We start from the raw sequence: 25,239 nt of genomic DNA, 5'->3' as shown, positions 1-25,239 counted from the left end.
AGAGGCACTGTAAGATTATTTTTCCCTACAACCAATGTTTCCTCACTTCCGTAATATTATTAAAACTGAAGGAAGTTTGAAAATATCAAATTTGATTTTCTAACTTCACTTAGCGTAGACAATGAAAACAACCAAATCAGTTCCACTTTCTGATTCTCATGCACTATAGGAAAATATTAAACGTAAAGCAAAACAACAAAACATTCCACCACCACAAAACTCTGTTTTGTCATTAGTTCTTTTTAGATTTCATGAAAACAGGCCCCAATCCTGCAAACACTAATGTATATAAACAATCCTGTTTACATTTAAACATGAACAGGAGTACTTGTGGCACCTTAGAGACTAACAGATTTATTAGAGCATAAGCTTTCGTGGACTACAGCCCACTTCTATGCATCTGAAGAAGTGGGCTGTAGTCCACGAAAGCTTATGCTCTAATAAATTTGTTAGTCTCTAAGTGCCACAAGTACTCCTGTTCTTTTTGCGGATACAGACTAACACGGCTGCTACTCTGAAACCTGCCATTGCCTTCAGTGAACATAAGGGTCCGCCTGCAGGATCGAGGTCTAAAAGAATCAGAGTGAATCTATAACATTGGGTCCTGATCCTGTAATCACTTTCTACCAAGCATAGGCCCTGATCCACCAAAGCACTTAAGCATGTATTTGACTTTAAAGTCAAGTCAATGGAAATTCTCACATGCTTAAAGTTAAGAACAAAGTTAAGTACTTTGCTGGATCTATGTTGTTTACTACTGTAAGCACACTCAGGGAAGTCAATGGTGCTGTCTGGTAGTGCAGAAAATGACTGCAGAACTAGGACCTTATGTTTTATAAGCTGAAACATTTTATCATTCTAATTCTTAACTATCTTCCTGTAATTTGTTTCTCCAGTTTTAAATTTTTGCTCACACTGCATCACAACAGCAGAAGTGTCATTCTTTTTCCCTTTGATGGTTTTGGATAAACAAAGGCTGTGAAAACTGTCTTTTGAGAAATGCTTTGATAATCTATGAATGTACCACAACATTTCCACCCTTTACAATCACTGGGACTGTAAACAACAAGAACCAGTCTCCGTACCTTCTCTCCTTTGGGTCCTGGAGGACCAGGTGATCCTGGCTGACCCTGATGACCCTAAAAAAAAACCCCAAACAACTAAATATAAAATGTTATATATTGCTCAGATCAGTACTTTCTGCTGTATGATAAATTGAATAGTGACAGTTCAGACAAATTATGGGCCCAGTCTGGAAATTTGTTGCAGGCAGATAGACCTCTGTGTGTGCAGTCACAGAGGCTCTATCCAGACAAAGGGGGCCAAGTGCAGGATCAGGGCATTAGTTTGCAATTAATATTTGAAGACAAAGATTTGATGATTATTCCATTAGGTGACAGCAGGAATCCACCTACACTTTGCTTCTACTATATCAGTTTGGAAGAAAATGATTATTTTTTGAGAGAGGCCACAGAACATAAATGTCCTTCCTCTAATCTTGTTAAATCTAAATACTACGGGTTCTCTTATTGAAAGGGGAAATGCCTGTCCAATCAGCAGGCAATGGCTAAGTTTTTAGGAGCTCTCTTCTGCAATCATCATCCTACATAAGTAGTCCTTACCTATGGGACAATCCTATTGAGTGCAGTGGTCGAGAGCAAGGATTTCATGATTGGGTCTCATGTGCGTAAGAAATAATTGCCAGTGAAACTTTATTATTTATCAATCCATCCATCAAGATTAAATTTATTCATTAAAAATTAGTTTTCATGTAAAAATATCTGGTGTGTCAGTCACCTAGTTGGATATTTACACATTCTTTGTATAACCAACCTCCAATTATGAGAGATTGTTCAAAATATATTGTAATCACAAAATTATATCTCAGATATAAATACTGACATATATATACACACACACATATACATTAATTTGGTAATAAGCTCACCATGTAACCTGGAATTCCTGGCTCTCCTTCAGGTCCCATTACTCCTAAATGTCCCTGTTAAACAGAATAATAAGTGATAAAGAAACTAATTGCTTGGCACTTGAGTAATGGTTTCTTCTTTGTACAGAGGATGTGTATGCAGGCATGAATATCATTACTGACCATTAGAGGGAATACAAGAAATCTGTACAAAACCAGGATTGCCAGCTTTCTAATTGCACAAAACCGAACATCCTTGCTCCGCCCCTTGCCCTGCCCCTTCATCACTCCTTCCCCCCCCCCATTGCTCACTCTCCCACACCTTCACTCACTCACTCATTTTCACAGGACTGAGGGTACGGGCTTTGGGGTGGGGCCATGAAGGGTTGAGGGTGTGGGAGGGGGCTCCGGGCTGGGGCAGGGGGTTGGGGTGCAGGAGGAGGCTACGGACTGGGGGCTAGGGCCAGGGATAAGGGGCTCGGGATGCAGGAGGGGGCTCTGGGCTGGGGCCGAGGGGTTTGGAGTGTGTGGAGGGCTCTGGGCTGAGGCAAGGGGTTGGGGTACAGGAGGGGGTGTGGGCTCTTAGGTGGGGCCAAAAATGAGGGGTTCAGGGTGCAGGAAGGGGCTCTGGGTTGAGGCACAGGGTTGGGGTATGGGAGGGGTGCGGGCTCTGGGCTGGGGCCAGGGATGAGAGGTTTGGGGTGCAGGAGGGGGCTCTGGGCTGGGGACGAGGGATTGTAGTGCGGGAAGGGATTTCAAGCTGGAGCAGGGGGTTGGGATGCGGGAGGGGGTTCAGGTTCCAGGAAGGAGTTTGGGTGTGGGAGGGGGCTTAGGGCTGGGGCAGGGCTTTGGGGTGTGGGCTCCAGGTGGTGCTTACCTCAGATGGCTCCCTGGAAGCAGCGGCATGTCCCCGCTCCAGCTCTGCATGCTGCCCCATCTGCAGGCGCCGCTCCCGCAGCTCCCATTGGCCACAGTTCCTGGCCAATGGGAGCTGCAGAGCTGGCACTCGGGGTGGGGGCAGTGTGCGGAGCCCCCCTGGCTGCGCCTCTGCCTAGGGACCGCAGGGACATGTTGCTGCTTCTGGGGAGCCGTGCAGACCCAGGGCAGACAGAGAGTCTGCCTTAGCCCCGCTGCGCCGCATCCGGGATTTTTAACAGCCCAGTTAGCAGTACTGACTTCCAAGGTCCCTTTTCGACCAGGTATTCTGGTCGAAAACAGGACATCTGGCAACCCTAGTACAAACAGGGCCTTATCCAAAGCCCATTGAAGATGATGGAAAGACACCTATTTTAGAATAGGTGGCGAATTTAAAAATATGACTTTAGAATATGATTTTGATCACAGACACATGGGTGCTTGTGTCAGAAAATCCCACTTAAAAGGAACAGACTATATTTTTGGAGTATCTGAAAATAAACTGTGTTCAAAGATAAAAAACATTCCCCCACTGTTTGTATACATCTTATATCATCTTTGGACTAAAAATGTTTTAAGGTGGTCAGTTATAAACATCCTTCTTTATTATATTCAGCAGATGATTCCTGAACTACTTAGTCTAGGCCAAGATTCAGGGTAACCTTGTGTGATGACAATAGACAATAGACAGTGTAGATTGTATTAGCTATTCTAGGAACAAGACAGAGAGAAATGTAGGGTCTATCTGTGTCCAGCAGCCTCAATAAAAATTACCTTTTAAATTCACTACAAGCAAGACTTGTCTCTTCCCCTCTATGAGACTCCATGCCCCTAAACTGTAAATACATGACTCCATAAAAAATATATTGTACTAACCAATGGACCTCTAGTTCCTCTTGCGCCTTTAGGACCAAATTTTCCAGGTTGGCCAGCATCACCTGTGGCTCCAATCTCTCCTGGAGGTCCTAGCTGCCCCTTTCCCCCCTGTTGGTGTTATTTCATGGAAAGAATTAAGACATTTACATTACAATTAAATATCAGTTTATACCTTAGCAAAAGAGTATCATTTAGTAAGGGTATTATTTTTAAACACATAATTTGCTTTTAACTGTAGTTTTTAAATCTGAGAATCTAGGACATGCAGTGAGAGTATTTCACTAACAAGCATGATGGTTTGTTATTAATTTATTTCTATATTAGCCAAACTGAATGTTTTATGCTACTACTAGTGATGGGCTCAACCTGCAAAATCCAGAGCCACATTTTGATGCAAACTTCACCTGAGCTGTACGGAACTTGGATCTGATGTTCTGTTTTGGGACCATACCTACCTACTACAGGCTCCATTGCTGTGCTAGTGATAGCAAATTATTTGCCCAACTTCAGGGCAAAGTGTGAGATGAAGTATATGAGGACTTGATTCCTCTTACGCCTAGAGTTTCCTGGCTCATCGCATGAGCCTAATGATACAAGTGGCACAAAAACTTATGGTATCTTCTGGGGCGTTGGATCCATCAACACCAAGTGATTAAGAGGAATTATTTTGTAATAGAAATTCAAGGCTCACACAGAAAGGAAAGTAGGAAAGCTGAAAAAGACATTACCTTTCTTCCTGGACGACCCCTTTGACCTGGATTTCCTGGTGTTCCTTCAGGTCCCTGTGTATTTATCATGGAGGGAGAAACAGATATTGAGAGAGCTCTGAGAACATGTTTAAATTGCACTCCAGATTGGATAATCTCTGTGAGGCCTTTGAAAATTAGAGATGTAGGTGGAAAATTTTTATTAACCTTGGCCTTAAATTAGCATGGGTTATTAGAATGAAGTAAGCATCAGGTCACTTTTATCAAATGAGTGAAAAGGCACCAAAACCAGCCAAACAGAAAATATTCATGTGGGAATAGAAGTAATTTTGTCTTCAAGCCAAACCACTGCATCTAGTGAAGTATGATATGCAGACACTGGAAAACTGACTGTGGATCCCAAGGTTCTGTCTGTAGAGGGAGCCCTAGTGAGAGCAGTAAGGCCCATGCAGGGCTCACCGCAGGTCTGAGGCCTAACCCAGTAAGCAGCAGGCAACATGGTGCACAGTTCATTGCTGCCAGCCACCCAATAATCCAGGTGCAGGGCCCACCAAGCAGGAGATGAATATCAGGTCCATGCTGCCCCTGCTATTCAAGTTACAGCACAATATGACCAAACCAAGAGGGTGGCGGGGGGATGCCAGGCTGTTACTAGGAGTCTTATGATTCCAAATGAGCCAGAGTGCTCAACAATTGATGCTGACTTTCAAGGGGGAGAGAAGAAGTGTAGGGTTTCTTTTTCTGGAGGGGAGAGAGACATTTTGGTGAATTCAGGATCAATGCAGGTTAAACCCATCTCCTACTTTCTAATCCTCCTCTATGTTTAGACATGGCCCCAGAGCAAAACTATTGGTTAAAACATCACTGAATTTTGAGGAAATTCATTTCCTGGTCTAGAGCTGAACTTTGGAGCTTGTCCATATGCTCATAATGAGGCCAAACCAAAACGCAGGGTCCAAACATTCTCAACCTTTGAGACCTTTAAGGAAGAAGGAAAGCAATTTACTATCATGGCCTTTGAAACGTGTGAAGGAGCAGAAGCCTGAAAAAGCTTCAGCTAACAAACAGCTAACCACCCGATTAGTCTTGTTTTGTGATAAGACTTTGATGATGAGATTTGCTGTATAAAAATATAATTTTATAAAATGAAGATGTGCTAAAGCTGGGTTGTTTTTTGACCATTTCAGTATATCAAGTAGTGCAAACAGAAAGCATTCAAAGTGTTCTGAGTTCTTCCGATGTTTGTAGCAAGGAGAAGAAAATAGTCAGCATGGTACTGCTGATCTCCAGATTTATGCAAAGTTAGTAGGGCTTAAAATCAACAAAGAGGAAACTAAAACCATGAGAATCAGCTGAGTCAATGTTAGGGACCATAAACCCTGGCCCACAGGGCTCTGTGGAGCTAGCAGGTTCCAACTTGCCACCAAGGGACCAGCTAATTGTTATCAGAATCGGAGCTGAACTGAGACAGAGGACCCAGTCCCCAGAGCTGATTGGCAGAACACTTGGGGCCCTGATTGGTCCACAGCCCCTATTTAAACCCAGCACAGGATCAAGAAGTGTCCATGCATCTGGCATCCACCTTGATCTGGACTGTGCCTTGTGCTTCCTGCTCCTGCAGCTTGACTCTGGTTATCGATCTCTTGTTCTGCTCTCAAATATGTCTCCAGTTTCTGGGGTCTCCTGGTAACCTGACTCTGCCTGCTTCCTGACATTCAACGCTTGGTTTGCCTTCTGGGCTGTCTTGGATTCTGACCTCTGTGTGGCTGATCTGGCCTGACTCCTGCTTTGACCACTAGGTCAGACTGCCCACGTCCCGGTCATGACAATCAGCTTTAATTCTCTCTGGGGACTCTACCTGCTGTGCTGCCTCTCTGCATGCCTCCAACATCCCTGACCATGCCAAGGGCTCAGTTTAGCCCTATACTTTTTATTCTTGAAAAATATAAGAAGCTTGTTCAATTAGTGATTTCAGTGTTTCCCCTAATGCATTACATAAAAACTTAAAGCATTTGACTCTCTGGGACTGCATATCTCAGGGGACTTGATCGTGGGGTGAAAAATAGAATATGCTCCTTTCTCAGTTTGTGAGACTGTTTCTTTAAGGAGCCAAGAATAAGCAGTATGTTGCAGAGGTCCTCCAGAAGAGTTTAAAATTGAAGACAGTTGGAATGCCTGAGCTTCCAGGAAGAGAAAAGTTCTCAAGAAAATGCAAATAGGGACAGGTGAACCCAGCTACCCAAATTCAGCAAAGGAATGTTACAAAGTAATTACAATGTCCAGTATTCAATCCAGTATTTGAACAGAAAGGCTACAAAATTATCCAGAATCTTGAAACTCTCAGAACTACCTCAGCTGCAGGTTCAAGACATGCCTCAGGTGTATGATTCCAATTTCAACCATGACCAACTAATTACTCATCTTCAACTGTGGGAAGCCAACTGTGAGTTTACAGAAAGATCAGTGAAGTCAGTTCAGCGATACCTCAGTATACTAAACCAAAGCAAATTTCCACTGTTTTCAAAGTGGTGATATTGATAAATGATTTTGGACATCAGTAACTAATGATGTATACAAGCGAGTCCCAGAATAAGTTGTAGCTTTCATTTGATCAGATGGACTCAAGGTGTTATTTGTGCTCTCTCCCTTTGAGGGAAGGGGAACATAACAGCAGGGAGAAGATGGCTGAGGCCTTCTCTCTAATCTATGTGGGGCACTGTGAATAAGAATATTTAAGTCCCTTGTCCATTCACACTGTCTGTGTCTAGACTCTAAAAAGGGTACTTTTTGTAGAGTGACTTTGAAATTGCTTCCCTTCCCTCAGTTAAGCAGAATCTGGGGAAAGCGATTTAACAGAAATTCGGCTCAGCAGAGCTTATCTGATTAGTTTTCCACTTCTAGGCCAGTTGTTCGGCACAGTCTAAAAGTTCTTTTAATCTGATAGCTGTTCAGTGGTTTCTCTAGAATAAGTTATTGCTTTCACTCTGGTTCCTAGTGAATGCAGGTGCCCATGTGTTGATTGGTACCAAGTGGCACTATTGATATTCTCAGCAGAAAAGCTAAGTGTTGATTGGGGATGGTGGCTGAACTGACTTGTCATTCCTACAGGTGGTCTTTCAAAGATAGGGTTGAGGCACATAGCTGAGGCAGCACAGGGGACAATTGCTGGTGTCTATGGGGAAACTGTTTTGTAGATTGAGAGCACACCTTTCACCCTACAGGCTGTCACTCTTTACAAGCACTAAATTCTTTTGCAGAACTTTTTTTTTAAAAGTGTTAAGGCTTATAAATCATTGTTATAAAAGGATTTGTAGCTAAAACCTGGTTACACTTTAAAGCCTGAAGCCTTGGCATTTATAAAAGTTGCAGATTGTTTTTATTTATTCAGCATTAGGTGCTTTATAGACCAAAAAATGGCAGCTTTCTACCACAAGAAGCTTACAATAACAGACAATAAAACATTAGACAATCAAAGGATGACAATAAGGACACAGGTAGGGGGAGGAGGAGGACAATGTGTACAGCATGAAAGGTCATGACATAACATTTGCTGCTATGTATGTAACTTGTCAGAGGGGTTTGAAGTAGGAGACTTTAAATTACTGGTATATGTTGCACAGGATCCTGGTGATTGTTCCAGGCATAAGGGAGTGACAGTGAGGAGTCAAAAATCTGCCAAAAGGTTCCACATTTAAAAAATGGCCAACATGGTTCTCTTCTTATCCATGCATCAAGCCCTGGAAAGTTATATGGAGGTGGCGAGCTCATTCAAAGGAGATATTTCTTTTTGCAAGAAGTAATACTCAGCTTGGTTGAAATTTATACTTACTGGAATACCCATTATGCCAGGTTCACCAGTGGGGCCTGTAATTCCTGGAATTCCGGTTTCTCCTTTTTCACCATCCTCTCCTGGAAGCCCTTGGTCTCCAGGGATCCCCTAAAATACAGCAGAAGAATAAATCAAGCCTGAAAAGAATTAAACTGTTATACTGAACCATGTTACACAAGAATTCTCTGCTTATTTTTGGCCCTGATCTAAAGCCAATGGGGTCTTTCCACTGACTTCCAAAAGATTTTTGGATCAGGCCTCCAGTTAGGGTGAAATAATTTTTATCCAGTTCAAATTGCCCTCATAATGCCAGATTTTTGCCTGAGTCCTATGCAACTGCACAATTCTTTGGAAGCCTCGCAAAATCTTCCTTCCTTCGTGTCCCTTGCACAGGGGCCTACTATAGTCTCGGTCCTTGTACTCCTTTGAAAGCAAGGACTGCGAGTGGCTTAGCACTTGCCCACTTTTGGTTGGCTATGTAAAGAATCACATGTTGCACCCTCTTAAGGGTCACAGTCACTGTGCTCCTCCAAGCACTAGGGTTGTGGCAGGAAGCATTGTGCCCCCCTGAGTGCCCTTTCCCAGATTTCTTACTGGGCTGGTCCATAGGGTCCATAAATAGTAAGGCGATAGCTTTTACAATCCTTAGTTATTTTACATTAAGTGCATCATTGGGCTTGTGAAATACAGATAAGAAAAACTGGACTTAGGTAGGTAGGTTCTTAACTAGGTAAGTAAAACCAGGAATATTTCACACCTATTATGAAAAATGAAGACTACCTTTGAGCCATCTTTCCCTTGTGCACCATCTTCTCCTGGAGATCCTGGTTCACCCTAATTTTGAGAAGAAATAAAACAAAGTTACTGCCACTTCCCAAATATCTGAAGGAGCTCTCTTTGTTGGGACAGAGTTGCCTGTGAAGAACTTGTGCTGTTTACCATTACATGCATTTTTGAACTGAAATCAGATTTTTGTAGACAGATTTTTTGTTGCTGGGATTTTTTTTTTTGTCTTCATTAGAACGTAAGAATGGCCATAATGGGTCAGACCAACGGTCCATCTATCCCAGTATCCTGTGTTCTGACAGTGGCAGGTACCAGATGCTTCAGAAGGAATGAACAGAGCAGGGCAATAACTAAGTGATCCACCCTATCATCCGGTCTCAGCTTCTTGCAGTCAGAGGTTTAGGGACATCCAGAGCATGGGGTGATGTCCCTGACCTTCTTGGCTATTAGCCATTGATGGACTTATGCTCCACGAAATTATTTAATTCTTTTTTGAACCCAGTTATACTTTTGATCTTCACAACATCCCCTGGCAAGTAGTTCCCCAGGTTGACTGTGTGTTGTGTGAAGAACTTCCTTTATGTCTGTTTTAAACCCACTGCCTATTAATTTAATTGCTTGATCCCTAGTTCTTGTGTTATATAACGGGGTAAATAACACTTCTTTATTCACTTTCTCCATCCCATTCATGATTTTATAGACCTATCATATCCCCCTTAGTCTTCTACTTTCTAAGCTGCGCAGTCCCAATCCTGTTCTCTATCTCCTTGTATGGAAGCTGTTCCGTATTTCTAATAATTTTTGTTACCCTTCTCTGTACTTTTTCAAATTCTAATAGTTTTTTTGAGATGGGGCAACCAGAACTGCATGCAATATTCCAGGTGTAGGTGTACCATGGATTTATATAGTGGGTTTATAATATTTTCTGTCTTATTGTCTATTCCTTTCCCTAATGGTTACTAATATTGTGCTTTTTTGACTGCCACTGCCCATTCAGCAGATGTTTTCAGAGAACTAGCCACAATGACTCCAAGATCTCTTTCTTGAGTGGTAACAACTAATTCAGTTGTTCATTACCTTAGGGCAGTGGTCCCCAACCTTTTTCGTCTGGTGGGCATCAGACGATGAGTCACGGAGGACCATGGCGGCGGACAAGCATCCCCCGAAATGCCGCTGACAAGCAGCGTCATCCAGAGGCGGCATTTCAGCGGCGATGCCTCTGGATGACGCTGGTTCTCAGCGGCATTTCAGCGGATGCTCGTCCGCTGGCGAGTACGCGGGTGCACTTAGATGCCCCGGCGGGCGCCATGGCACCCATGGGCACCGCGTTGGGGACCCCTGCCTTAGGGAATAAAACTCAGAGGCCTGTAAATATGAAATGCAGTAAGGTATAGGTCAGGACTCCTACAGTTACAACACTCTGAAATTTCAGATTCAAATATTTGAAATTATGAAATTTATGATTTTTAAAATCTTATGACCATGAAATTAACCAAAATGGACCATGAATTTGGTAGGTCCCCATTAATGGCTCATATATATCACTCAAGATCAGCACTGTCCATGAAAAAATCATCATTTACCAACAGTTACAACACCAAGGTATTTTAGGTTCTGCAATATTTGTCTTTATTAGGGTCTGATCCTGAGAGAAACTGAGCACTCATAACTTTGCTTTCACAGCAAATTGCAGGTGTACTGCACCATAGGAAATAACTTTGTGGTATCTGTAATACAGTGGTGTGATAAGTGTTGACTTTTTAATGCTGAGTTTATTTTTCTCCAAGGATTAGCAGAATCTTGGAACCTACTTCAATTAGGATTCTCTAAAGGAAGAAAAGGGGGTGTTGAGGAATTGATGCAATGTACAATTACATTCTAAAGCTGAAGTTAGAAAGGGTCTTGCTTTATTCTTGTCAAAACTTTCTAGAGAAAATAATTTCAAACCAACCTGATAACTTTCTTTGACAGGGTAACAAGCCTTGTGGATAGGGGAGGAGTGGTAGATGTGGTATATCTTCACTTTAATAAAGCTTTTGATACTGTCTTGCATGACCTCCTCATAAACAAACTAGGGAAATGCAACCTAGATGAAAACCGTTCCCAAAGAGTAGTTATCAGTGGTTCTCAGTCATGCTGGAAGGGCATAACGAGTGGGATCCAGCACGGATCAGTTCTGGATCTGGTTCTGTTCAATATCTTCATCAATGATTTAGATAATGGCATAGTGAGTACACGTATAGTTTGCAGATGATACCAAGCTGGGAGGGGTTGCAAGTGCTTTGGAGGATAGGATTAAAATTCAAAATGATCTGGACAAACTGGAGAAATGGTCTGAAGTAAACAGGATGAAATTCAATAAGGGCAAATGCAAAGTATTCCACGTAGGAAGGAACAATCAGTTGCACACATACAAAATGGGAAATGACTGCCTAGGAAGGAATACTGCGGAAAGGGATCTGGGGGACTTAGTGGATCACAAGCTAAATGAGTCAACAGTGTAACACTGTTGCAAAAAAAGCGAACATCCTTCTGGGATGTATTAGCAGGAGTGTTGTAAGCAAGACATGAGAAGTCATTCTTCTGCTGTACTCTGCGCTGATTAGGCCTCAACTGGAGTATTGTGTCCAGTTCTGGATGCCACATTTCAGGAAGGATGTGGACAAATTGGAGAGAATCCAGAGAAGAGCGACAAAAATGATGAAAGGTCTAGAAAACATGACCTCTGAGGGAAGACTGAAAAAATTGGGGTTGTTTAGTCTGGAAAAGAGAAGACTGAGAGGGGACATGATAACAGTTTTCAAGTACATAAAAGGTTGTTACAAGGAGGAGGGAGAAAAATTGTTTTTCTTAATCTCTGTGGATAGGACAAGAAGCAATGGGCTTAAATTGCAGCAAGGGCGGTTTAGGTTGGACATTAGGAAAAACTTCCTAACTGTCATGGTGGTTAAGCACTGGAACAAATTGCCTAGAGAGGTTGTGGAATCTACATCATTGGAGATTTTTAAGAGCAGGTTGTACAAACTCCTGTCAGGGATGGTCTAGATAATACTTAGTCCTGCCATGAGTGCAGGGGACTGGACTAGATGACCTCTCAAGGTCCCTTCTAGTACTATGATTATCATAGTCAAAGAATTTTTACAAACATTCAACACCCCTCAAAAGTTGGTAAGCTCAAGCTGATGGGGAATCTGAGGCGCAGACAGGTTAAGTGACTTGGCAAGTGTGTCAATATCAGAGCTAGGCTTAGAACTCAGGAGTTCCTGTCTCCCAATCCTTTGCTTAGACCACCTCACTCTCTCAGTGACACCAGATACTACACGGATATATTTTAAAAAATCCAATCTTTACTTATTTTAATTAAAATGCTTAGAGAAAATCATGTACTTAACCTTATTGTTATTTCCACAAATTAAACCCACTCTCACATATTTTAGTATTATAATTTATGCTTTTTAAATTAACCTGTTACAGTGTTGCCAATATTATTTTTAAATGGATCAAAGAGACATTTTATTCAATTTTTCTCACAGAGAGGTAATTAGACTTGACATTTCTGAAATTCAAAACATTGTCCTTTTGGAAATAAAATAATATTTTTCACCCACCCTTAAACCTTGTTCTCCTGTTTCTCCAGCACTGCCAGCAGGTCCGATGTCTCCCTGGAATATGCAATATGAAAATTAAACTATTGAACTGCTGGGAACAAATTGTCTCTAATGAGAATTACTGATGATGTTGAGTATTCTTTGACATTTTCTTTATTATTGCTTAATTGCCTAATAAGGTAAATCAACAGAGACTTGATTTCCTTTTACTTAATTCAGCGAAGAATTTATGCAACATAGACGAAAACAATCCCACCATCTACCTTTGCACCTGGTTCTCCTTGCAGGCCAGGCTCTCCCTCAGGGCCAGGAGGTCCCTATATGATACAGAAGCTACTGTTACACATTATCACCAAGAATGGTTTCATAGCTATCAAATAAAACAGTAAAGATCCAAACACAAAAACTGTGATGCACAAGGACAGCTACATGACTGAAAAACAAAAGCAAGTTGTGTTCTTTGGCCTAGCCTGAGACATGCAGTATTAATGGAGAATGCAGTGTGGCAGAGGTTCAGGAATACACCACAGACTCAACAGAATCATTAATCTTGTATCTTTCATAATGAAACACATGTAGTATAAGCACAACTCTGCATTTTGCAACCTTGTTCCCAGACCCCGACTTACAATTCCAGCAGCTTTTAAACCACTAGCCAAATGCATGCTTAGGAGGATCTATGTGTAGGTCCACAACCTACAGAGTTATTGGCACCTGCTTGTTTCTTTCAGAGTTTAAATTTTAATAGTAATAAAAATAATAATAATACAAAATAGATCAGAAGGGCATGGTCATGGGTGTTTGGCAAAGAGCATTTCTTTTGAATGAGCCAAATGTAATTATTTGTGAATGAGCTCACACCTCAGCTACTCCATTGCAAATGTGATTAACAGCTCCTCTCATGTTCCTTTCAAAGAGATATTAATAAAACCAAAATCACCCCCCCCAAACAGGACCACAAGCAAAGTAGAAAACTGCATGCAGCTGCTTTTTCATCCATCACTGGCAAGGGACATAATGACTTGAAGAGTAGTTATCCGTGGTTTGCTGTGAAACTGGGACGCTGTATTTTGTGGGGTCTCGCAGTGGTCTGTCCTGGGTGCACTACTATTCACTAATTTTCACTAATGACTTAGAGAATGGAGTGGAGAGTATACTGATAAAACTTGTGGGGACAGCCAGCTGAGAGGGATTACAAGCACTTTGGAGGGCAGAATTAGAATTCAAAATGACCTTGATAAATTGGAAAGTTGGTCTGAAATCTAAAAGAGGAAATTCAATAAAGACAAGTGCAAAATACTACACTTAGAAAAGAAAAATCAAATGCACAAATATAAAGTGGGAATAACTGGCTAGGCAACAGTACTGAATCACAAATTGATTATGAGTCAATAATGTGACAGTTGCAAAAATGTCGTTATTTTTCTGGCGTGTATTAACAGGAGTATGATATGTAAGACACAGAAAGTAACAGTTCCACTGTACTCAGCACTGGTGAGGCCTCAGCTGGAGTTCTATGATCAGTTTTGGGCGCCATATTTTATGACATGGACAATGTGAGAGAGGCTAGAGGAGAGCAACAAAAAAGGTTTAGAAAACCTGATCTGTGAGGGAAAGTGAAAAAAACTCGGCATATTTAGAATTGAGAAAAGATGACTAAGGGGGCCTTGATAACGGTCTTCAAATATATTAAGGGCTGTTATAATGAGGATGCTGATCAACTGTTCTCCATGTCCACTGAAGGTTGGAGAAGAAGTAATGGGCTTAATCTGCAGTGAGAGAGATTTAATTTAGATATTCTGAAAAGCTTTCTAACTACACCTCTACCTTGATATAACGCTGTCCTCGGGAGCCAAAAAATCTTAGCGTGTTATAGGTGAAACCGCGTTATATCGAACTTGCTTTGATCCACCGGAGTGCGCAGGCCTGTCCCCCCCGGAGCACTGCTTTACCGCGTTATATCCGAATTTGTGTTATATTGGGTTGTGTTATATCGGGGTAGAGGTGTATAAGGATACTTAAGCACTTGGAACAGGTTACCAAAGGAGGATGTGGCATCCCTGTTATTGGAGGTTTTAAAGAACAGGTTAGACCAGTGGTTCCCGAACTTCAACAACCTGTGAACCCCTTTCACTAAAATGTCAAGTCTCAGGAACCCCCTCCTAAAAATAACAGGAGTACTTGTGGCACCTTAGAGACTAACAAATTTATTAGAGCATATGCTCTCTGTATGTGTGTATATATATCTCCTCAATATTTATTCCACTCTGTATGCATCCAAAGAAATGGGCTGTAGTCCACGAAAGCTTATGCTCTAATAAATTTGTTAGTCTCTAAGGTGCCACAAGTACTCCTGTTCTTTTTGCGGATACAGACTAACGCGGCTGCTACTTTGAAACCTCCTAAAAATGTATATTTCCATGGATTTTCTTCTTTATCTGAGTATAAATGATAAAAGCAGTGATCTGGAAAATATAAAATTTGTTTTTATGACATGCATATTACACACTATTTATTATTATTATTTATCATTACAGTATTTTTATTACATTATGAAAATGGCAACACTCTTCCAAGAGCTCACTTTCGTAGCTTGTATCACTTTGAATAAGTCTGTTATAAGACAAGGCTCCTATGTTTCATCAAGGAGTATCAATGTGAAACAGCATGAAGGTATTTAAGAAGCCAACTCAAAGGGTATGTCTACACTACGAAATTAGTTCGAATTTATAGAAGCCGGTTTTATTGAAATCGGTTGTATACAGCCGATTGTGTATGTCCACACAATAAAATGCTCTAGGTGCTCTAGTCGGCAGACCGCGTCCACAGTACGAGGCTAGCGTCGACTTCCGGAGCATTGCACTATGGGTAGCTATCCCACAGCTATCCCACAGTTCCCGCAGTCTCTGCCGCCCCTTGGAATTCTGGGTTGAGATCCCAATGCCCGGATGATGCAAAACAGTGTTGCGGGCGGTTCTGGGTACATGTCGTCAGGCCCCTCCCTCCCCCGTCACAGCAACGGCAGACAATAGATTCGCGCCTTTTTATCTGGGTTACCTGGGTTACCTGTGCAGACAACATGGAGCCCGCTCAGCACAGCTGAGCTCACCGTCACCATATGTCCTCTGGGTGCCGGCAGACGTGGGACTGCATTGCTACACAGCAGCAGCTGCTAACTGCCTTTTGGCGGTAGACGGTGCAGTAGACTGGTAGCCTTCATCGGCGATCTGGGTGCTGGCAGCCGTGGGGCTTGCCTTTTGGCAGTAAATGGTGTATTATGACTGTTAGCCGGCCTATTACAAGTCGGGTCATCGCACGTTAGCAGAGTCTTCCCTGAGCAGCAGCTCGTGCAATAGGCCTGAAGACCATCGTCATACACCGCCCAGTATTTGCTGCCAAGCACCCAGAAAGATGCCGAGGGCTATCAGTCACGCTGCACCGTCGTCTTAAGATGTAAAAAATAGATTTTCTCTGTATTCATTTGCTTCCCCCTCCCTCCGTCAAATCAACGGCCTGCTAAACCCAGGGTTTTCAGTTTAATCTTTGGGGGGGACCAGTCTGTGACAGTTGTTTGTGTCTCTCCCTGATGCACAGCCACCGTTCTTTATTTTAATTCCCTGTGCCTGTACGCCATGTCGTCACTCGGCCCCCCTCCCTCCTTCCCCTAGGCCGTCAGATACTACGTTTGCGCCACAGCTCGAGCCGAGAAGCGGTTCGCGCCTTTTCTTTGAATTCTGGGTTGAGATCCCAATGCCCGGATGATGCAAAACAGTGTCGCGGGCGGTTCTGGGTACATGTCGTCAGGCCCCTCCCTCCCCCGTCACAGCAACGGCAGACAATAGATTCGCGCCTTTTTACCTGGGTTACCTGTGCAGACAACATACCACGGCAAACATGGAGCCCGCTCAGCTCAGCTGAGCTCACCGTCACCATATGTCCTCTTGGTGCCGGCAGACGTGGGACTGCATTGCTACACAGCAGCAGCTGCTAACTGTCTTTTGGCGGTAGACGGTGTAGCATGAGTGATAGCCGTGGGGCTGGCAGCCGTAGTGCTGCATTGCACCAGCCCCTTGCAGGCGATGGTATATTATGACTGGTACCCGTCGTCGTCGTACTGGTATGGCTGTCAATCATGGCCACCTGGGCAGACATGCTACTGTTTCGATGATGACGGTTACCAGTCATAATATACTATTTTCTGCCAATTGCCCAATATTGTCTGCTAAGCACCCAGAAGAGGCCGAGGGCGATGCTGGGTGCTGGCGGACGTGGGGCTGGCAGACCTGGGGCTGCATTGCTACACAGCAGCAGCCCCTTGCCTTTTGGCAGATGATGGCATATTATGATTGGTACCCGTCATCGTCATACTGGTATGGCTGTCACTCATGCTGCAGCGTCGGCTGCCACCTTAAGATGTAAAAAATAGATTTGTTCTGTGTTCATTTGCTTCCCCTTCCTCCGTGAAATCAACGGCCTGCTAAGCCCAGGGTTTCCAGTTTAATCTTTGGGGGGACCATTCTGTGTGACAGTTGTTTGTGTTTCTCCCTGTTCCTGTACCTGTACGCCATGTCGTCACTCGGCCCTCCCTCCCTCCCGCCCTCCTTCTCCTGGTCCATCAGATACTACTTTCGCGCCTTTTTTCTGACCAGGCGCCATAGCTAGCACTGGGATCATGGAGCCCGCTCAGATCACCGCGGCAATTATGAGCACTATGAACACCACGCGCATTGTCCTGGAGTACATGCAGAGCCAGAACATGCCAAGGCGAAACCCGGACCAGGCGAGGAGGCGATTGCAGCGCGGCGACGAGAGTGATGAGGAAATTGACATGGCCATAGACCTCTCACAAGGCACAGGCCCCAGCAATGTGGAAATCATGGTGTTACTGGGGCAGGTTGATACCGTGGAACGCCGATTCTGGGCCCGGGAAACAAGCACAGACTGGTGGGACCGCATCGTGCTGCAGGTATGGGACGATTCCCAGTGGCTGCGAAACTTTCGCATGCGTAAGGGCACTTTCATGGAACTTTGTGACTTGCTTTCCCCTGCCCTGAAACGCCAGGATACCAAGATGAGAGCAGCCCTCACAGTTGAGAAGCGAGTGGCAATAGCCCTGTGGAAGCTTGCAACGCCAGACAGCTACCGGTCAGTCGGGAATCAATTTGGAGTGGGCAAATCTACTGTGGGGGCTGCTGTGATCCAATTTGCCAGGGCAATGAAAGACCTGGTGATAGCAAGGGTAGTGACTCTGGGCAACGTGCAGCCAATAGTGGATGGTTTTGCTGAAATGGGATTCCCAAACTGTGGCGGGGCCATAGACGGAACCCATATCCCTATCTTGTCACCGGAGCACCAAGCCACCGACTACATAAACCGCAAGGGGTACTTTTCAATGCTGCTGCAAGCCCTGGTGGATCACAAGGGACGTTTCACCAACATCAACGTGGGATGGCCGGGAAAGGTACATGATGCTCGCGTCTTCAGGAACTCTGCTCTGTTTCGAAAGCTGGAGGAAGGGACTTTCTTCCCGGACCAGAAAGTGACCATTGGGGATGTTGAAATGCCTATCGTGATCCTTGGGGACCCAGCCTACCCCTTAATGCCATGGCTCAGGAAGCCATACACAGGCAGCCTGGACAGGAGTCAGGACCTGTTCAACTACAGGCTGAGCAAGTGCCGAATGGTGGTGGAATGTGCATTTGGACGTTTAAAAGCGCGCTGGCGCAGCTTACTGACTCGCTCAGACCTCAGCGAAAAGAATATCCCCATTGTTATTGCTGCTTGCTGTGCGCTCCACAATATCTGTGAGAGTAAGGGGGAGACATTTATGGCGGGGTGGGAGGTTGAGGCAACTCGCCTGGCCGCTGATTACGCGCAGCCAGACACCAGGGCGGTTAGAGGAGCACAGCAGGGCGCGGTGCGCATCAGAGAAGCTTTGAAAACGAGTTTTGTGACTGGCCAGGCTACTGTGTGAAACTTCTGTTTGTTTCTCCTTGATGAACCCTCCAACCCGCCCCCCGACCCGGTTCACTCTACTTCCCTGTAAACCAACCACCCCACCCCACCCTCCCCTCCCCTCCCGCTTGCAGAGGCAATAAAGTCATTGTTTTTTCACATTCATGCATTCTTTATTAGTTCCTTACAGAGGTAGGGGGATAATTGCCAAGGTAGCAGGGATGGGTGGGGGAGGAGGGATGGAAAAGGACACACTGCATTTTAAAACTTTAACTCTTATTGAAGCCCAGCCTTCTGATGCTTGGGCGATCATCTGGGGTGGAGTGACTGGGTGGACGGAGGCCCCCCCACCGTGTTCTTGGGCGTCTGGGTGAGGAGGCTATGGAACTTGGGGAGGAGGGCTGTTGGTTACACAGGGGCTGTAGCGGCGGTCTCTGCTCCTGCTGCCTTTCCTGCAACTCAACCATACGCTCGAGCATATCACTTTGATGCTCCAGCAGACGGAGCATTGCCTCTTGCCGTCTGTCTGCAAGCTGACGCCACCTATCGTCTTCAGCCCGCCACCTCTCCTCTCGTTCATGTTGGGCTTTTCTCATCTCCGACATTGACTGCCTCCACGCATTCTGCTGTGCTCTATCAGCGTGGGAGGACATCTGCAGCTCCGTGAACATCTCGTCCCTCGTCTTACGTTTTCTCTTTCTAATGTTCACGAGCCTCTGCGAAGGAGAAACATTTGCAGCTGGTGGAGGAGAAGGGAGAGGTGGTTAAAAAAGACACATTTTAGGGAACAATGGGTACACTCTTTCATTACAAGGTCGCATATTTCGGCTTGCAGGCAGCCATCGTAGGCCACAGTGTTTTGGCTTATTTAACCTTCTTAACATGCGGGAAAGGTTGCAAACAGCAGCGCATTTCCCATCTCAAGGATGAATTGGGTTGTCCATTTAAAATGGGGTTTCAATGTAAAAGGAGGGGGCTGCGGTTTCCCGGTTAACATGCGGCACAAACACAAGTAAACCACCCCCCCCACACACACACACACGATTCTCTGGGATGATCACTTCACCCCTCCCCCCCACCGCGTGGTTAACAGCGGGGAACATTTCTGGTCCGAATAGCAGGAACGGGCGCCTCTGAATGTCCCCCTTAATAAAATCACCCCATTTCAACCAGGAGAGCTTTCTGGAGATGTCCCTGGAGGATTTCCGCTCCATCCCCATACACGTTAACAGACTTGCTTGCTTTTTTTTTGTAATGTTTACAAATATTTACAAAGTTACACTCACCAGAGGTCTCCTGTGTGCCCTGAGGGTCTTGGGTGAGTTCGGGGGTTACTGGTTCCAGGTCCAGTGTCACAAACATATCCTGGCTGTTGGGGAAACCGGTTTCTCCGCTTCCTTGCTGCTGTGAGCTACCTACAGTACCTCCATCGTCATCTTCCTCGTTCCCCGAACCGTCTTCCCTGTGTGTTTCTCCAGTGAGAGAGTCATAGCACACGGTTGGGGTAGTGGTGGCTGCACCCCCTAGGATCGCATGCAGCTCCGCGTAGTAGCGGCAAGTTTGCGGCTCTGCCCCGGACCTTCCGTTTGCTTCTCTGGCTTTGTGGTAGGCTTGCCGTAGCTCCTTAATTTTCACGCGGCACTGCTGTGTGTCCCTGTTATGGCCTCGGTCCTTCATGGCCTTGGAGATCTTTTCTAATACTTTTCCATTTCTTTTACTGCTACGGAGTTCAGCTATCACTGCTTCATCTCCCCATATGGCGAGCAGATCTCGTACCTCCCGTTCGGTCCATGCTGGAGCTCTTTTGCGATCCTGGGAGGACTCCATGACGGTTACCTGTGCTGATGAGCTCTGCGTGGTCACCTGTGCTCTCCACGCTGGGCAAACAGGAAATGAAATTCAAACCTTCGCGGGTCTTTTCCTGTCTACCTGGTCAGTGCATCTGAGTTGAGAGCGCTGTCCAGAGCGGTCACAATGAAGCACTGTGGGATAGCTCCCGGAGGCCAATAACATCGAATTCCGTCCACACTACCCCAATTCCGACCCGCAAAGGCCGGTTTTATCGCTAATCCCCTCGTCGGAGGTGGTGTAAAGAAACCGGTTTAAGGGGCCCTTTAAGTCGAAAGAAAGGGCCTCGTTGTGTGGACGTGTCCAGGCTTAATTCGGTTTAACGCTGCTAAAGTCGACCTAAACCCGTAGTGTAGACCAGGCCAAAGAGTTCCTCCTACACAAGCATTCAGGTCTTGAGCAGTCCAGGCAAACAATGCACGTTACAACAAAGCTTAAACTTGTTCTTCATAATAATTAAAAAAATAAAAACAATACTAGCTGGCTATTTAATTTTAAAAACAGCAAAAAATATCCACCTCGCTTTCCATTTCTTATAAGGAGTCTTGAAGTTTAAATCTCCTCAGTGTGATAGATATGCTTGCTTTGATCTGCTTAGCTCGTGGAAGTCCAGTGGCTCCGGGCTGCTGGCCCTGTGCTGCTTAGGGTCCCTAAGGACAGCTCTGTCCGCCATTAGGGAATTTTTTTCCGAGAACCCCCTGTAACATTTTGCGAACCCCCAGGGGTTCACGAACCCCAGTTTGGGAACCACTGGGTTAGACGAACATCTGTCAGTGATGATCTAGGTGTACCTCAGCATGGGGGGATGGACTAAATGACCTCTTAGAGTCCCTTCCAGCCCTTAAGATTCTAGTTGCAAACCTCCAGCCCTGGATAGGTGTAAACTGACTAACTGCAAAGGGAATGGTGTTGCTTCTGGAAAAGTGCTGCACTCAATAAATGTACCATTGTCCTTCCAGATGAAGATACCCTGAGATCAGGTTTGCAGAAGCCACTGGCATCATTACATCTTTTTTTTCTTTCAAATTATTGTTTGCAACAGCCATAAGCAATGTAGAATCTCTTAATTACACATGATATTCAAGTTCACTGTAGGTAACACAAATACAGTTTTTGAATACGTTTTTAAGGTACATTCAGTGGCTTAAGTTTCTGTTGGAATTTATTATAAATAAATAAAGACAAAGCATAAAAAACTCACCTCAAAACCCATTTCTCCTGCAGGGCCAGCATCACCTTTTTGTCCTCTTGGACCCTAGCATTAAACAAAATCTTCTGTATTTATAATTCAGTTATATTTAGGCAATACATAATATTAACTGTATAATATAATACACGATATGAATGTATCATGTTTAACTGCCAGCTGGCATAATCAAGTATATCTTATTTTGCTTCATCATTGTGTTTCCTTCCAAATTCTGTGACTGATGTTTGTCCCTGTAAGGGCACATTGTTACCAGCAGTGAAGACTTCATTGCCTCTCTTGACATAGAAGGACAGCACTGGTCTCTCTTCTCTTGAACCAGAAGTAAATTCTAATCTAAACTATATTCTTCTCTTGATTAATGGAGACTTTGTTTAATTAAGACTTATTTAATACTTCGTCTGGTTTGTTTTGCAGAAATGCCTACAGTCTGCTATGGAATTAACTGAAAACAACTACTGTATGTTTCATTTTATGGATTTAACAATGTTTACACAGGACAGTCATTGAGGTGTAAGGGACTGCCGACTGGAGCCTTTTTGGCAGTTTCAGTAAGTAACTATGCTATGAAGCAGTGTTCTTGTAAGCCAATATACTGTAAGTAAAGACACTGTAACATCTAAGGGATGCATTTCTAAAGCAGTGTGCGTGATCTATGTGTACAAGTCCGGTTATCCATATTCTGTAACAGTGAGATTTGTGTGCCTAACTTTCAATTAGAGTTAGCTTCTACAAAAAGAACAGGAGTACTTGTGGCACCTTAGAGACTAACACATTTATTAGAGCATAAGCTTTCGTGGGCTACAGCCCACTTCTTCGGATGCATATAGAGTGGAACATATATTGAGGAGATATATATACACACATATAGAGAGCATGAACAGGTGGGAGTTGTCTTACCAACTCTGAGAGGCCAATTAAGTAAGAGAAAAAAAACTTTTGAAGTGATAATCAAGATAGCCCAGTACAGACAGTTTGATAAGAAGTGTGAGAATACTTACAAGGGGAGATAGATTCAATGTTTGTAATGGTTCAGCCATTCCCAGTCCTTATGCAATCCTGAGTTGATTGTATCTAGTTTGCATATCAATTCCAGCTCAGCAGTCTCTCCTTGGAGTCTGTTTTCTAAGTTTTTCTGTTGTAAGATGGCCACCCGCAGGTCTGTCATTGAATGGCCAGACAGGTTAAAGTGTTCTCCCACTGGTTTTTGAGTATTATGATGCCTGATGTCAGATTTGTGTCCATTAATTCTTAAAAGAATTCTTACTTAATTGGCCTCTCAGAGTCGGTAAGACAACTCCCACCTGTTCATGCTCTCTGTATGTGTGTATATATATCTCCTCAATATATGTTCCACTCTATATGCATCCGAAGAAGTGGGCTGTAGCCCACGAAAGCTTATGCTCTAATAAATTTGTTAGTCTCTAAGGTGCCACAAGTACTCCTGTTCTTTTTGCGGATACAGACTAACACGGCTGCTACTCTGAAACCTGTCAGTTAGCTTCTAGACATCTAAGAACTCCACCCCTTGGCCCACGTTCTATAACAGGACAAACCAAAACCCTGGATGTAGCCATCCCCGATCTCTGGGGATATTCAGAATCAGATCCAGACCTGAACACTGTGGTCTGGACCCATCTGTGTTTTAAAGAAACCCCTTCAATGCTAAAGTAAACAAGATTTTTGGTGCTACATCTATATGTGCAATATAAGCCTTCTAAGCAGCTAATTTCCCTGTACACCTTCTCAGGACATGGATTGTGCATGTGGTCTTCTTGTTCCTGTTGACTTGCTAATATTAATTAAAGCAGCCTCTTCCTCTTTTCCGGCACTGGAGCTAATTAGATATTGCTGGAAAGATTTCAACGGGGTATCCCTGCATTGCTCAGCAATGTCATTTAAGTACAATCAACAACTAAGAACTGCAATGAATACACCATTAGGGATCTATCCAGGCTGAACCAGGATTGCTTTGGTTTTGGCTTGCAGCACCTCTGTAGTCTTCCTCAGCTTTACTGTCATAAAGCTTGAGTCTGATTTAGGAGCCAAATATCTCCACACTATTCCCACAGAGCTCAGACTTCTGGCTTGGCAATATACCTCTCCCCCATGACTCCTGTGGAACACCAGAAGCCAAACAAATCCAGGAACATTTTGAATAATGCTGAGACCGCTTTCAATTCTAATCAAAAGACAGTTTGTCACCAATTACTGTACTAACAGATGTCTGACACATAGGTGAAATGACAGGTTTCAGAGTAGCAGCCGTGTTAGTCTGTATCCGCAAAAAGAACAGGAGTACTTGTGGCACCTTAGAGACTAACAAATTTATTGAGCATAAGCTTTCGTGGACTACAGCCCACTTCTTCGGATGCGTATAGAATGGAACATATATTGAGGAGATATATATACATTTACTTTACATTAAACTAAATTAAATTGCTAAATAAACTTAACAGTTTAAGGATTTTTCTCTAAAAATATTTCCTTGCTTTTTGCAGAGAAGCCAGTGACAAGGCCTCTGAAGCTACCTTACATGCACCAACTAACTGACTGAGGAAGATGGCAGACTGCTTGGATAAATCCTCAGAAAAAACATTTTATTTTGCAATATCCTGTGTCATTTACTTAGCCCTTTTTGAAACTATACCACACAATTTCCCAACCAAATCCACTTAAATGTCGGACATAACATGCAAATAGTTAGTTCCTGGACACAATGGAGACTTTTCTTACTTGCTGCATTTCACTCATAGATGCTACAATGATCAGCAGAGTAGAAATGCAGATTGACTAAAGCAGAGTAGGTGTCTTTAGATTACATCAGTGTGCTTGCTGGCCCATATATAAACATGAAAATCAGGCTCCTGCTGACAGTGTAGTGGGAGGATGAACACACATACTATGATTTAGAATTTGTAAGACTCTCAGATACCACAGATTGGAGCAAAGTATAAATTGCCTAGGCTGGTAGGCGAGTTAGACTAGATTAGATTAGATGAAAGAGACACAATGAAGGGGATCCAAACTAATAATAATAAACATTAGAATATACAATGCTTAGTGGAGATTTTCTATAAAGTGAAATATATTTGTTTTTATAAGCTAGCTATCTACTTCTAGCAGGAAGTGAGTTAGAATATGCAGATTAAAATGTATCAAAGGAAATTTACTTAAATAATTTATCTTAGGCTGTCAGACTTTTCCACTGTTTTCGCCCAAATAATTATGTAATGACCACCTGAAGGAATCCATGTCATTCTATGGATTTATAGGCATCAGTTCAGCACTTAAAAGAATACAGTATACTGTAAATCTTAAGATTATATCAAGAATGTACTTCTATGCCATTTTCTACAAGAAGTAATTTTTTCATAGGCAACAAAAATAAAATATAAAAAGTCATTTGACAAGTTATTATGTTTTGCTAAATAAAATGGCAGCCTTATAGCGAGTCCCACCACGAAAACACACACTACTACATTATATTTATAAACTTGTGACTTGGCTTTAGAGTTGTTGATATAACAGCATTCTTGCCGTGTTTATACCTTCCAGCCCATTGTATATAGTTACTGCCT

General features: G+C 43.6%; 1 protein-coding gene across 1 annotated transcript in view; it reads right to left on the bottom strand.

Moving 5' to 3' along the window:
* The window catches only part of COL24A1 (collagen type XXIV alpha 1 chain), a gene marked incomplete at its 3' end in the record, with an annotated part of 230,410 nt that overhangs the window by 30,682 nt on the left and 174,489 nt on the right, over nucleotides 1-25,239 (bottom strand). The window contains 9 exon segments of the mRNA XM_034780084.1: nucleotides 1,086-1,139; nucleotides 1,949-2,002; nucleotides 3,719-3,826; nucleotides 4,447-4,500; nucleotides 8,255-8,362; nucleotides 9,035-9,088; nucleotides 12,649-12,702; nucleotides 12,912-12,965; nucleotides 21,653-21,706. Coding sequence (XP_034635975.1) covers nucleotides 1,086-1,139; nucleotides 1,949-2,002; nucleotides 3,719-3,826; nucleotides 4,447-4,500; nucleotides 8,255-8,362; nucleotides 9,035-9,088; nucleotides 12,649-12,702; nucleotides 12,912-12,965; nucleotides 21,653-21,706 — 594 coding nt within the window.

Source organism: Trachemys scripta, chromosome 8, assembly GCF_013100865.1.
Source record: "Trachemys scripta elegans isolate TJP31775 chromosome 8, CAS_Tse_1.0, whole genome shotgun sequence".
In the NCBI taxonomy this organism is placed as follows: Eukaryota; Metazoa; Chordata; order Testudines; family Emydidae; genus Trachemys; species Trachemys scripta.
The sequence above is the reverse complement of the archived record's forward strand: the minus strand, read 5'-3'. Positions and strand labels throughout refer to the sequence as shown.